A 13911-nucleotide genomic window follows, 5' to 3' on the forward strand; every position below is an offset into this window, starting at 1 on the left:
CACTTTTTTAAATTGTCGCCTCAGCAAATCTGCCTATTAATTACGCTGCGTACCCACAGGCAGAGGGGAGTATTGAGCCTTCATACCACTGTAGCGACCCTGTGACGTGGCTGTCAATCACAGTGTGGCACCGTGCCTGCTGGTCGAGGGGGCGTGCCTGTGATTGGAGGAGTAGAGGGGAGGCGGGATTAACCGGTCGGAAAAGGGGAGTTAAGTGTGGTTGACGGGACCGTTGTTGTTGACGTTCGAGTTGCTGATCTGTGTCATCAGTGCAATAACGTCCGAAACATTACACCACCAACAGCGCGACGACATACACACACACAAACACACAAGTTGGCTTTTTTTTTCCACGAATGAAGTGACAGTATGTAAAAAATGTTTATTTTTCACGGCCCAGTGGTTGAAAAACACTGGACTAGAACTCCAGACTTTGAGACTCTTGCCCAGTTCTCCCATTAGAAGTTCCTCCAGACTCAGGTCTATGTCAGTGTTACACCTCATGTTGAAGTGAGTGCTGCTTAACTTTCTGTAAAGAACAATGTTTTTTCAGTATTTACCTAGTGATAAGGTAATCACAAGAAAAGTTAATTTTATATATGAATCCTTTTGAATTGCATTTATTTATGTTGAGTTTGTGGAAAAGCTGCTCCTCAAGACACTGACGTGTTCCATAGTGAATGTTTGTCATAGATTCAGTGAGTGAGTATTCTCAGTTAACGTTTGGGCATTTTAGTCCTTTTTAAACTACTGCTCAGTAGTTGGACTTTTTTATTTCATGTTTGTGCATGAAAGCATGTTGAGTCTGTTTAAAAAAGGCTGACGATTTTGAATTGTTATGTATGGTGTAATACCGTGTGTCCTGAAGATGCACTTTTTGGGTTTTTAATTAAAATGCAGCTAATTGAGCGTAAAAGGGAATAGTTCCCTCTCTAGCATCGCCACCAGCTGGTCGTTTTGGTTTATCATTAAACTTGTTTTTTTGTTGGCATACATATTCTGTACTATCTCAGGTTCAAACTGCACCATCTTTCGATTTGGGTGCTTTAGGGGTGGGTGTGGGTCCCACAGCCAGGCCAGTTGAGAACCACTGTTTTAATGGACAGGAGGAAACCAGGCAGCCCATCTGCCCTCCCAAAGGCGACGCTGACGCTCCTCGGGAGCCTAAGGCCTGGGCCAGTAGTGAGGTAGCTGCATGGGGAATGGGTTCCGGTCGAGACTTGGGCCTCTTCGAGGAGAAGGAGGAGCAAGGGACTGAGGAGCTAAAGGAGCGGCTTGGTCTCTCTCTCCTAAACTCCCCGAGACGGCTCTCTAACCGTACAGCAAGGGCGATTAAGGTTCAGTGGTGGCAGGCCTCCTTTACATTTAAAATTGAAAGATGGCGGCGACAACCCTCAGAGATGAGCAAGTCTGGACTTTGGTTGGAATGTACAGAATACAAACCAGTTTTATTTGTTTTTTTTGTGCAATAAAAGGAAGATAAATGGTTACAGAGATGAATAATGTAAATATTGAAGTAAAAGAAAAGCCAAAAAATCAAAAGTTTAAATTCCCAATAAGACCTTCAAAATGATCAGGTGACCCAAGAGTTGACTTATTTACTTCTCCTCACCATTCAGTCAACGAAGAAGAACATGTGATTACATATTGATACATGACAGAAAAACACATTGAGGCAGTCATCATTACACTGACACTAAATAATATGAGAATGTATGTGAAGAATAAAGTGATATATGAGACCAAAACACTTTTAGCGCAATAAAAAGAAAGAAATCCTAACTCATCAAAGAGAATTAAACTTGAATGAGGATATATCATATGAATAAAAGTAAATTATAGTTTAAGATCACACTTCCTTCAGGTTTCAAAAGCCATGTTTTCATATTAGCAAATCAAATCAGTGCTGTTACACTTTATGGTCTGGCTTCTCACTCCTTGAGGAAGTAGAGGTGTTAGATAGCATCAAAGTTCACCTGCAGGACAAAGCCGTACCACAGGGTCACTCTGTTTATAAACTATATGAGACATGTGTGTACAATATGACATCTGAAGTACAGGCAAGTAGATATGTACGGTGAATAAAATAAACTGCTTGTGAAAGAGGAATAAGCGACTAAAGTTTGAATGACATATTACATATGATTAAACGTGATCATCTCAATGGTCACATATTTCATGTTATTTAAAGGGAGGTGTGACTTTCTAATGATACATTCTCTCTCCCGTCTTTAAGAGTAACGTCTTGATTATTGGTTTTGATTCTGTTTCATCTCTGGCTGTATTATCATGTGCTTTTGATCCTGATTGATTATTTCATGACAGCGTCTCCTGCCTTCTTTGCTGCTTCGCCTGGTGAGTCTGCTCCCTCAGATGCATTGTGTCCTGTAATAGCTCCTTGCATCGCTCCTCTTAGAGCAACACCAACTGCCCTTTGCACTGTGGCTCCTCTCATTCCAGCTCCTCCTGGCTGTGTTAAAGCTGTGATAATGTCACTCGCCATCTCCATTAGACCTAAAAGAGCTCCCCACAATGCACCTGATGCGATACCTGCCAGTTTGGTCCAAAGCAACTTAAATACGTTCTCTTTCGCCTCCTCTCTGATCTCTCCCTCTGACTTGTTTCCTGCTGTCTGTCGAATGAGTTCCACCTCCTGTATTATTCTTTCCTCCACTGCTTGTAGCATCTCATTGGTGTAGCATCTTCCTTCGTTTGCCTCAACCATCTTATCTATTGTCTTGAGGAGCTCCTTCACCTGGACCTGGTTGTTCCTGTATTCTTCCTGGTTGTTCTTCCAATATTTATTATCAACGACGTGGCAGCGGCCTCCACACTTCTCCACCAGATCCTTCACACGCCTATTATCGTGGACAAAGTCCTCAATGGTCTGTCCTTCAGGGAGCTGGTCACCATGAGTAAAGAGAACTGACGCATACTGTAAGACTTCTTCAGAAAAGTATTGGTGTATTTTATCGATGATAGCCTGCTCGTGCTCTGTGAATCTCTCCACTTTGAGTACAATGAGAAAGGCATGAGGCCCAGGAGCGAACTCTGTGATGCATCTCAATATTTCAGACTTCAGCTCCTCCTCAGATCGATCTGTGTCGAAGAAACCAGGAGTGTCAATCAAAGTGATGTTTCCTCCATTGACCGGTTTAGTTTCTGCTTGACATTTAATTGTTTCAGAGTTCACACTGTGTCCGATCCGGAACAGTTGCTCTCCCAGTATGGTGTTAGCCAGGCTGCTCTTCCCAACTCCAGTTTTTCCCAGGATGGCAATCCTCCTGCTGTTTGACACTGAAAGAGAACAATGTCCATCAATAATACTGAAAACTTTGTCACAACAAAAACAAAAGCCCGTTGGTACTGGTGAAGAACAGAGGATCATTTTGTAAATCTGAGTTGTGTTATGTATCTGGAACCGAGTTTGATCTGATACATTTACCTTGATTTTAAATAAATGTGCATGTGACACATTGAAATAATAGCTTTAGCGCCCCTCAGTTTTCACCTATAGCTACTTGATCCAAATACTGGAGGTCCTGATTCAAAACTATTACTTTGATCCACTTAAATTATTGTTATGATAAGTGTAATTTTAATAAGGTGACTCGTGAAAACAACATTAACAATGTTTGGCAGAGTACAGTCACCTGCTTAAAGAGAGCACACAACCCTGACAAAGGCCACGTTCACGACCTCCCTCCAGAAACGTTTTTATTTTAAAGAGTGAATACATATAATATATTTTATATATATAATAATATTCAACATTACTATAAGCAACAGACCCGGTCACGAACACCGGAAGTGACTCGGAATGAAGCAGCTTCATGTTGAAAACCGCTGTTTCTCCGACGCTGATCTGAGACCAGCTGCAGCTCGTTTGATTAGCTTGTTTCTCTGACAACCGGCCCACCCCACAGCCAGTGATGACGCTCCCTCTCTTCATTCACCCTCTACCTCGCTCGACCATCGCTTTCTCTCAACCGGAAAAGAGCAGTGAACTATGAACGTCTAGAAACTATTATTTTTCTTTCAAGATGCTGTTTTCTTGTTTTTCTTTTTATTCAACACACTCTTCCATATCTTCAACAAGTACTACAGGAATGCCATAATTAGTTTATAACTTTTCACAATGTGTTACGTTACAAAGGTGCCTATAAGTAAAGGTAACGGTCCACCACTAATGGTCACATAATGAACCTACGTCATAATATATATTTCATAAAGTAATGTACAGTGAGCAGCGTTAATATATCATAACAACTGGAAGAAGTAAAAGTAACTTACTGTCCATGTTTTTAGAAGATAAATCAGCGAAGAGTAAAATGTTTCAACCAGAAGACGTGCTACGTGTCTCTTCTCCTGCTGCTCCTTAAGTTTCACTTTCACTTACCGTGGGGCGTGTGTGTGCGTGCGTGTTTGTGTGTGTGTGCGTGCATGTGTGTGTGTGCGTGTGTGCTTGTGTGGTGGGGGAGGGGAAAGTACAACTTTATTTGTTCAAATAATATTTTCCACAGATTTCAATTCATTCATGGTTTATAATTTTCGTGGTGTTACATGTTAATCCACAAAGAACCACAACTATGAGTAAACTATTGCTTGTTTATCGTGCATAATGTTGATCGTGCGTCACAACGGAATCTGTTGCAGACCAACGGAGACGGCGAACAGTCTGCGGGGTTCACCGCTCAAGTCTGCAGGGGCACGCAGCAAGGCTGCACACATTTTCAGTTTGAGTCTTAAAGTTAGTCATTTAATCCGGTTTCACCAACTAAGCACAGATAAAAGATAAAGAAAAAGATCAAACACTTTTTGTTTTATTTCCTGTTTCCTGTTGCAGAGCGAAACATTAAAGGTTCATAATCTAAGTACAACATCATTTAGTTCATCAATAGTTGTGGTTCTTTGTGGATTAACATGTAATAAATTGAAATCTGTGGAAAATATTATTTGAACAAATAAAGTTGTACTTTCCCCTCCCCCACCACACAAACACACGTGGCCTTTGTCAGGGTTGTGTGCTCTCTTTAAGCAGGTGACTGTACTCTGCCAAACATTGTTAATGTTGTTTTCACGAGTCACCTTATTAAAATTACACTTATCATAACAATAATTTAAGTGGATCAAAGTAATAGTTTTGAATCAGGACCTCCAGTATTTGGATCAAGTAGCTATAGGTGAAAACTGAGGGGCGCTAAAGCTATTATTTCAATGTGTCACATGCACATTTATTTAAAATCAAGGTAAATGTATCAGATCAAACTCGGTTCCAGATACATAACACAACTCAGATTTACAAAATGATCCTCTGTTCTTCACCAGTACCAACGGGCTTTTGTTTTTGTTGTGACAAAGTTTTCAGTATTATTGATGGACATTGTTCTCTTTCAGTGTCAAACAGCAGGAGGATTGCCATCCTGGGAAAAACTGGAGTTGGGAAGAGCAGCCTGGCTAACACCATACTGGGAGAGCAACTGTTCCGGATCGGACACAGTGTGAACTCTGAAACAATTAAATGTCAAGCAGAAACTAAACCGGTCAATGGAGGAAACATCACTTTGATTGACACTCCTGGTTTCTTCGACACAGATCGATCTGAGGAGGAGCTGAAGTCTGAAATATTGAGATGCATCACAGAGTTCGCTCTTGGGCCTCATGCCTTTCTCATTGTACTCAAAGTGGAGAGATTCACAGAGCACGAGCAGGCTATCATCGATAAAATACACCAATACTTTTCTGAAGAAGTCTTACAGTATGCGTCAGTTCTCTTTACTCATGGTGACCAGCTCCCTGAAGGACAGACCATTGAGGACTTTGTCCACGATAATAGGCGTGTGAAGGATCTGGTGGAGAAGTGTGGAGGCCGCTGCCACGTCGTTGATAATAAATATTGGAAGAACAACCAGGAAGAATACAGGAACAACCAGGTCCAGGTGAAGGAGCTCCTCAAGACAATAGATAAGATGGTTGAGGCAAACGAAGGAAGATGCTACACCAATGAGATGCTACAAGCAGTGGAGGAAAGAATAATACAGGAGGTGGAACTCATTCGACAGACAGCAGGAAACAAGTCAGAGGGAGAGATCAGAGAGGAGGCGAAAGAGAACGTATTTAAGTTGCTTTGGACCAAACTGGCAGGTATCGCATCAGGTGCATTGTGGGGAGCTCTTTTAGGTCTAATGGAGATGGCGAGTGACATTATCACAGCTTTAACACAGCCAGGAGGAGCTGGAATGAGAGGAGCCACAGTGCAAAGGGCAGTTGGTGTTGCTCTAAGAGGAGCGATGCAAGGAGCTATTACAGGACACAATGCATCTGAGGGAGCAGACTCACCAGGCGAAGCAGCAAAGAAGGCAGGAGACGCTGTCATGAAATAATCAATCAGGATCAAAAGCACATGATAATACAGCCAGAGATGAAACAGAATCAAAACCAATAATCAAGACGTTACTCTTAAAGACGGGAGAGAGAATGTATCATTAGAAAGTCACACCTCCCTTTAAATAACATGAAATATGTGACCATTGAGATGATCACGTTTAATCATATGTAATATGTAATTCAAACTTTAGTCGCTTATTCCTCTTTCACAAGCAGTTTATTTTATTCACCGTACATATCTACTTGCCTGTACTTCAGATGTCATATTGTACACACATGTCTCATATAGTTTATAAACAGAGTGACCCTGTGGTACGGCTTTGTCCTGCAGGTGAACTTTGATGCTATCTAACACCTCTACTTCCTCAAGGAGTGAGAAGCCAGACCATAAAGTGTAACAGCACTGATTTGATTTGCTAATATGAAAACATGGCTTTTGAAACCTGAAGGAAGTGTGATCTTAAACTATAATTTACTTTTATTCATATGATATATCCTCATTCAAGTTTAATTCTCTTTGATGAGTTAGGATTTCTTTCTTTTTATTGCGCTAAAAGTGTTTTGGTCTCATATATCACTTTATTCTTCACATACATTCTCATATTATTTAGTGTCAGTGTAATGATGACTGCCTCAATGTGTTTTTCTGTCATGTATCAATATGTAATCACATGTTCTTCTTCGTTGACTGAATGGTGAGGAGAAGTAAATAAGTCAACTCTTGGGTCACCTGATCATTTTGAAGGTCTTATTGGGAATTTAAACTTTTGATTTTTTGGCTTTTCTTTTACTTCAATATTTACATTATTCATCTCTGTAACCATTTATCTTCCTTTTATTGCACAAAAAAAACAAATAAAACTGGTTTGTATTCTGTACATTCCAACCAAATTCCAGACTTGCTCATCTCTGAGGGTTGTCGCCGCCATCTTTCAATTTTAAATGTAAAGGAGGCCTGCCACCACTGAACCTTAATCGCCCTTGCTGTACGGTTAGAGAGCCGTCTCGGGGAGTTTAGGAGAGAGAGACCAAGCCGCTCCTTTAGCTCCTCAGTCCCTTGCTCCTCCTTCTCCTCGAAGAGGCCCAAGTCTCGACCGGAACCCATTCCCCATGCAGCTACCTCACTACTGGCCCAGGCCTTAGGCTCCCGAGGAGCGTCAGCGTCGCCTTTGGGAGGGCAGATGGGCTGCCTGGTTTCCTCCTGTCCATTAAAACAGTGGTTCTCAACTGGCCTGGCTGTGGGACCCACACCCACCCCTAAAGCACCCAAATCGAAAGATGGTGCAGTTTGAACCTGAGATAGTACAGAATATGTATGCCAACAAAAAAACAAGTTTAATGATAAACCAAAACGACCAGCTGGTGGCGATGCTAGAGAGGGAACTATTCCCTTTTACGCTCAATTAGCTGCATTTTAATTAAAAACCCAAAAAGTGCATCTTCAGGACACACGGTATTACACCATACATAACAATTCAAAATCGTCAGCCTTTTTTAAACAGACTCAACATGCTTTCATGCACAAACATGAAATAAAAAAGTCCAACTACTGAGCAGTAGTTTAAAAAGGACTAAAATGCCCAAACGTTAACTGAGAATACTCACTCACTGAATCTATGACAAACATTCACTATGGAACACGTCAGTGTCTTGAGGAGCAGCTTTTCCACAAACTCAACATAAATTAATGCAATTCAAAAGGATTCATATATAAAATTAACTTTTCTTGTGATTACCTTATCACTAGGTAAATACTGAAAAAACATTGTTCTTTACAGAAAGTTAAGCAGCACTCACTTCAACATGAGGTGTAACACTGACATAGACCTGAGTCTGGAGGAACTTCTAATGGGAGAACTGGGCAAGAGTCTCAAAGTCTGGAGTTCTAGTCCAGTGTTTTTCAACCACTGGGCCGTGAAAAATAAACATTTTTTACATACTGTCACTTCATTCGTGGAAAAAAAAAGCCAACTTGTGTGTTTGTGTGTGTGTATGTCGTCGCGCTGTTGGTGGTGTAATGTTTCGGACGTTATTGCACTGATGACACAGATCAGCAACTCGAACGTCAACAACAACGGTCCCGTCAACCACACTTAACTCCCCTTTTCCGACCGGTTAATCCCGCCTCCCCTCTACTCCTCCAATCACAGGCACGCCCCCTCGACCAGCAGGCACGGTGCCACACTGTGATTGACAGCCACGTCACAGGGTCGCTACAGTGGTATGAAGGCTCAATACTCCCCTCTGCCTGTGGGTACGCAGCGTAATTAATAGGCAGATTTGCTGAGGCGACAATTTAAAAAAGTGAGATTAAGAGATAGGTACAGTACACGCATAAAAGTCTAATGGAGAAATTTTTGAAAAGAAAACTAGGTCCTGATCAAGATCCCCCCACACTTGATCCAGATGATGAGCCCAGTACAAGTGGGTGTCAAAAGAAGGCTAAAACGGTGAGCTCAAGACAGTACAGTGATGAGTATCTGTCATTTGGATTTTCCTTCACTGGGGTTCCTGCCGCACCGAGTCCGTTGTGCGCTGTGCCATCTTGGCATTAGGATGATGTTAAGTTTAATAAAACACAACAAATAGAACACGCGTTTCCCTGATTTCTTAGAGTATATTATGCTCATGCTGAAACTATGTTTGGGTTTGATTTGCATATCATTTCCTGTTGTTGGTGTGCCGTGAGATTTTTTCTGTGTCTTAAGTGTGCCTTGACGCATAAAAGGTTGAAAAACACTGTTCTAGTCGACAAGGCCACTCTGAGGTCTTAGTAGTGAGGTCATAGTAATTACATTTTCAATTCTGTTTATTTTGTACAGCCCAAAATCACAAATTACAAATGTGCCTCAGAGGGTCTGGACACATACGACATCCCCGTCCCAGGACCTCACATCGGATCAGGAACAACTAGAACACTTTTCACGGGGAAAAAGGGAAGAAATCTCAAGGAGAGCAACAGAGGAGGATCCCTCTCCCCGGATTAAATTTGTTGGAATATTGAATATTCTCAGAATGTACTGCAAATTTAAACTTGATTATACATATGTTCATATTTTTTACATCATATATTTGTAATACATGGTTTTATCTTTTATCTGTGCTTAGTTGGTGAAACAGGATTAAATGACTAACTTTAAGACTCAAACTGAAAAGGTGTGCAGCCTTGCTGCGTGACTGATTCCTTCTCCCAGTGGAGATAAGGCACTGGACGATAAGGCTTGTTCAGTGACCTCTGACCTCGTTAACAAACCTACCTCAAATCACACAAGACCGCCTCAGCCTGCTTAGGGGGGCGTTAATTGCAAATATTAATGTAATAATTTAAGTTATTACTAATCCATACCATTTTCATATTTCTTCCTCTTTTATTTTGGTACAAAATGTGTCGTGTGTGTGCACAAAGGTGTTGTGTGTGTCGTGAACGCCTCTGCTGGGCCCCTGCAGACTTGAGCGGTGAACCCCGCAGACTGTTCTCCGTCTCCGTGGTCGTTGCTCTGCAACACGTTCACAATGCAACGTCATGCACGATAAACAAGCAGAGCGTCGGGGACTATACGAGACAGCCACGTTAGTGAAAACTGTGGACACAAATATTATTTGAACAAATAAAGCTTTTACTTGGAAAAGTAAACTCCCCTCGCCCACCACACGCACGCACGCACGCACGCGCACACGCACGCACACACACGCCCCACGGTAAGGAGCAGCAGGAGAAGAGACACGTAGCACGTCGTCTGGTTGAAACATTTTACTCTTCGCTGATTTATCTTCTAAAAACATGGACAGTAAGTTACTTTTACTTCTTCCAGTTGTTATGATATATTAACGCTGCTCACTGTACATTACTTTATGAAATATATATTATGACGTAGGTTCATTATGTGACCATTAGTGGTGGACCGTTACCTTTACTTATAGGCACCTTTGTAACGTAACACATTGTGAAAAGTTATAAACTAATTATGGCATTCCTGTAGTACTTGTTGAAGATATGGAAGAGTGTGTTGAATAAAAAGAAAAACAAGAAAACAGCATCTTGAAAGAAAAATAATAGTTTCTAGACGTTCATAGTTCACTGCTCTTTTCCGGTTGAGAGAAAGCGATGGTCGAGCGAGGTAGAGGGTGAATGAAGAGAGGGAGCGTCATCACTGGCTGTGGGGTGGGCCGGTTGTCAGAGAAACAAGCTAATCAAACGAGCTGCAGCTGGTCTCAGATCAGCGTCGGAGAAACAGCGGTTTTCAACATGAAGCTGCTTCATTCCGAGTCACTTCCGGTGTTCGTGACCGGGTCTGTTGCTTATAGTAATGTTGAATATTATTATATATATAAAATATATTATATGTATTCACTCTTTAAAATAAAAACGTTTCTGGAGGGAGGTCGTGAACGTGGCCTTTGTCAGGGTTGTGTGCTCTCTTTAAGCAGGTGACTGTACTCTGCCAAACATTGTTAATGTTGTTTTCACGAGTCACCTTATTAAAATTACACTTATCATAACAATAATTTAAGTGGATCAAAGTAATAGTTTTGAATCAGGACCTCCAGTATTTGGATCAAGTAGCTATAGGTGAAAACTGAGGGGCGCTAAAGCTATTATTTCAATGTGTCACATGCACATTTATTTAAAATCAAGGTAAATGTATCAGATCAAACTCGGTTCCAGATACATAACACAACTCAGATTTACAAAATGATCCTCTGTTCTTCACCAGTACCAACGGGCTTTTGTTTTTGTTGTGACAAAGTTTTCAGTATTATTGATGGACATTGTTCTCTTTCAGTGTCAAACAGCAGGAGGATTGCCATCCTGGGAAAAACTGGAGTTGGGAAGAGCAGCCTGGCTAACACCATACTGGGAGAGCAACTGTTCCGGATCGGACACAGTGTGAACTCTGAAACAATTAAATGTCAAGCAGAAACTAAACCGGTCAATGGAGGAAACATCACTTTGATTGACACTCCTGGTTTCTTCGACACAGATCGATCTGAGGAGGAGCTGAAGTCTGAAATATTGAGATGCATCACAGAGTTCGCTCTTGGGCCTCATGCCTTTCTCATTGTACTCAAAGTGGAGAGATTCACAGAGCACGAGCAGGCTATCATCGATAAAATACACCAATACTTTTCTGAAGAAGTCTTACAGTATGCGTCAGTTCTCTTTACTCATGGTGACCAGCTCCCTGAAGGACAGACCATTGAGGACTTTGTCCACGATAATAGGCGTGTGAAGGATCTGGTGGAGAAGTGTGGAGGCCGCTGCCACGTCGTTGATAATAAATATTGGAAGAACAACCAGGAAGAATACAGGAACAACCAGGTCCAGGTGAAGGAGCTCCTCAAGACAATAGATAAGATGGTTGAGGCAAACGAAGGAAGATGCTACACCAATGAGATGCTACAAGCAGTGGAGGAAAGAATAATACAGGAGGTGGAACTCATTCGACAGACAGCAGGAAACAAGTCAGAGGGAGAGATCAGAGAGGAGGCGAAAGAGAACGTATTTAAGTTGCTTTGGACCAAACTGGCAGGTATCGCATCAGGTGCATTGTGGGGAGCTCTTTTAGGTCTAATGGAGATGGCGAGTGACATTATCACAGCTTTAACACAGCCAGGAGGAGCTGGAATGAGAGGAGCCACAGTGCAAAGGGCAGTTGGTGTTGCTCTAAGAGGAGCGATGCAAGGAGCTATTACAGGACACAATGCATCTGAGGGAGCAGACTCACCAGGCGAAGCAGCAAAGAAGGCAGGAGACGCTGTCATGAAATAATCAATCAGGATCAAAAGCACATGATAATACAGCCAGAGATGAAACAGAATCAAAACCAATAATCAAGACGTTACTCTTAAAGACGGGAGAGAGAATGTATCATTAGAAAGTCACACCTCCCTTTAAATAACATGAAATATGTGACCATTGAGATGATCACGTTTAATCATATGTAATATGTCATTCAAACTTTAGTCGCTTATTCCTCTTTCACAAGCAGTTTATTTTATTCACCGTACATATCTACTTGCCTGTACTTCAGATGTCATATTGTACACACATGTCTCATATAGTTTATAAACAGAGTGACCCTGTGGTACGGCTTTGTCCTGCAGGTGAACTTTGATGCTATCTAACACCTCTACTTCCTCAAGGAGTGAGAAGCCAGACCATAAAGTGTAACAGCACTGATTTGATTTGCTAATATGAAAACATGGCTTTTGAAACCTGAAGGAAGTGTGATCTTAAACTATAATTTACTTTTATTCATATGATATATCCTCATTCAAGTTTAATTCTCTTTGATGAGTTAGGATTTCTTTCTTTTTATTGCGCTAAAAGTGTTTTGGTCTCATATATCACTTTATTCTTCACATACATTCTCATATTATTTAGTGTCAGTGTAATGATGACTGCCTCAATGTGTTTTTCTGTCATGTATCAATATGTAATCACATGTTCTTCTTCGTTGACTGAATGGTGAGGAGAAGTAAATAAGTCAACTCTTGGGTCACCTGATCATTTTGAAGGTCTTATTGGGAATTTAAACTTTTGATTTTTTGGCTTTTCTTTTACTTCAATATTTACATTATTCATCTCTGTAACCATTTATCTTCCTTTTATTGCACAAAAAAAACAAATAAAACTGGTTTGTATTCTGTACATTCCAACCAAAGTCCAGACTTGCTCATCTCTGAGGGTTGTCGCCGCCATCTTTCAATTTTAAATGTAAAGGAGGCCTGCCACCACTGAACCTTAATCGCCCTTGCTGTACGGTTAGAGAGCCGTCTCGGGGAGTTTAGGAGAGAGAGACCAAGCCGCTCCTTTAGCTCCTCAGTCCCTTGCTCCTCCTTCTCCTCGAAGAGGCCCAAGTCTCGACCGGAACCCATTCCCCATGCAGCTACCTCACTACTGGCCCAGGCCTTAGGCTCCCGAGGAGCGTCAGCGTCGCCTTTGGGAGGGCAGATGGGCTGCCTGGTTTCCTCCTGTCCATTAAAACAGTGGTTCTCAACTGGCCTGGCTGTGGGACCCACACCCACCCCTAAAGCACCCAAATCGAAAGATGGTGCAGTTTGAACCTGAGATAGTACAGAATATGTATGCCAACAAAAAAACAAGTTTAATGATAAACCAAAACGACCAGCTGGTGGCGATGCTAGAGAGGGAACTATTCCCTTTTACGCTCAATTAGCTGCATTTTAATTAAAAACCCAAAAAGTGCATCTTCAGGACACACGGTATTACACCATACATAACAATTCAAAATCGTCAGCCTTTTTTAAACAGACTCAACATGCTTTCATGCACAAACATGAAATAAAAAAGTCCAACTACTGAGCAGTAGTTTAAAAAGGACTAAAATGCCCAAACGTTAACTGAGAATACTCACTCACTGAATCTATGACAAACATTCACTATGGAACACGTCAGTGTCTTGAGGAGCAGCTTTTCCACAAACTCAACATAAATTAATGCAATTCAAAAGGATTCATATATAAAATTAACTTTTCTTGTGATTACCTTATCACTAGGTA

General features: G+C 41.5%; 3 protein-coding genes across 3 annotated transcripts; 2 read left to right on the forward strand and 1 right to left on the reverse strand.

Annotated features, from left to right (window-relative positions):
- Positions 1-1573: 1573 nt before the first annotated feature.
- Positions 1574-4407, reverse strand: LOC117726328 (GTPase IMAP family member 7-like). Its single transcript, XM_034526538.1, has 2 exons — positions 4294-4407; positions 1574-3297 (listed from the first exon to the last, which is right to left on the reverse strand). Exons 1-2 carry the CDS (start codon positions 4298-4300, stop codon positions 2312-2314), a joined length of 993 nt encoding a protein of 330 aa, XP_034382429.1. The 5' UTR covers positions 4301-4407; the 3' UTR covers positions 1574-2311.
- Positions 4408-5130: 723 nt separating this feature from the next.
- LOC117726415 (GTPase IMAP family member 7-like) lies at positions 5131-7121 on the forward strand. The gene has a single exon (XM_034526696.1). It carries the CDS (start codon positions 5307-5309, stop codon positions 6381-6383), a length of 1077 nt encoding a protein of 358 aa, XP_034382587.1. The 5' UTR covers positions 5131-5306; the 3' UTR covers positions 6384-7121.
- Positions 7122-9881: 2760 nt separating this feature from the next.
- LOC117726322 (GTPase IMAP family member 7-like) lies at positions 9882-12895 on the forward strand. Its single transcript, XM_034526530.1, has 2 exons — positions 9882-10175; positions 11172-12895. Exons 1-2 carry the CDS (start codon positions 10169-10171, stop codon positions 12155-12157), a joined length of 993 nt encoding a protein of 330 aa, XP_034382421.1. The 5' UTR covers positions 9882-10168; the 3' UTR covers positions 12158-12895.
- The last annotated feature ends 1016 nt before the right edge of the window (positions 12896-13911 follow it).

This window comes from Cyclopterus lumpus, chromosome 23 (assembly GCF_009769545.1).
Source record: "Cyclopterus lumpus isolate fCycLum1 chromosome 23, fCycLum1.pri, whole genome shotgun sequence".
Taxonomy (NCBI): Eukaryota; Metazoa; Chordata; class Actinopteri; order Perciformes; family Cyclopteridae; genus Cyclopterus; species Cyclopterus lumpus.

Excerpts from the sequence above, each read along its gene's own strand:
- LOC117726415 (XM_034526696.1), top strand. The coding sequence starts at position 5,307 with ATGATCCTCTGTTCTTCACCAGTACCAACGGGCTTTTGTTTTTGTTGT.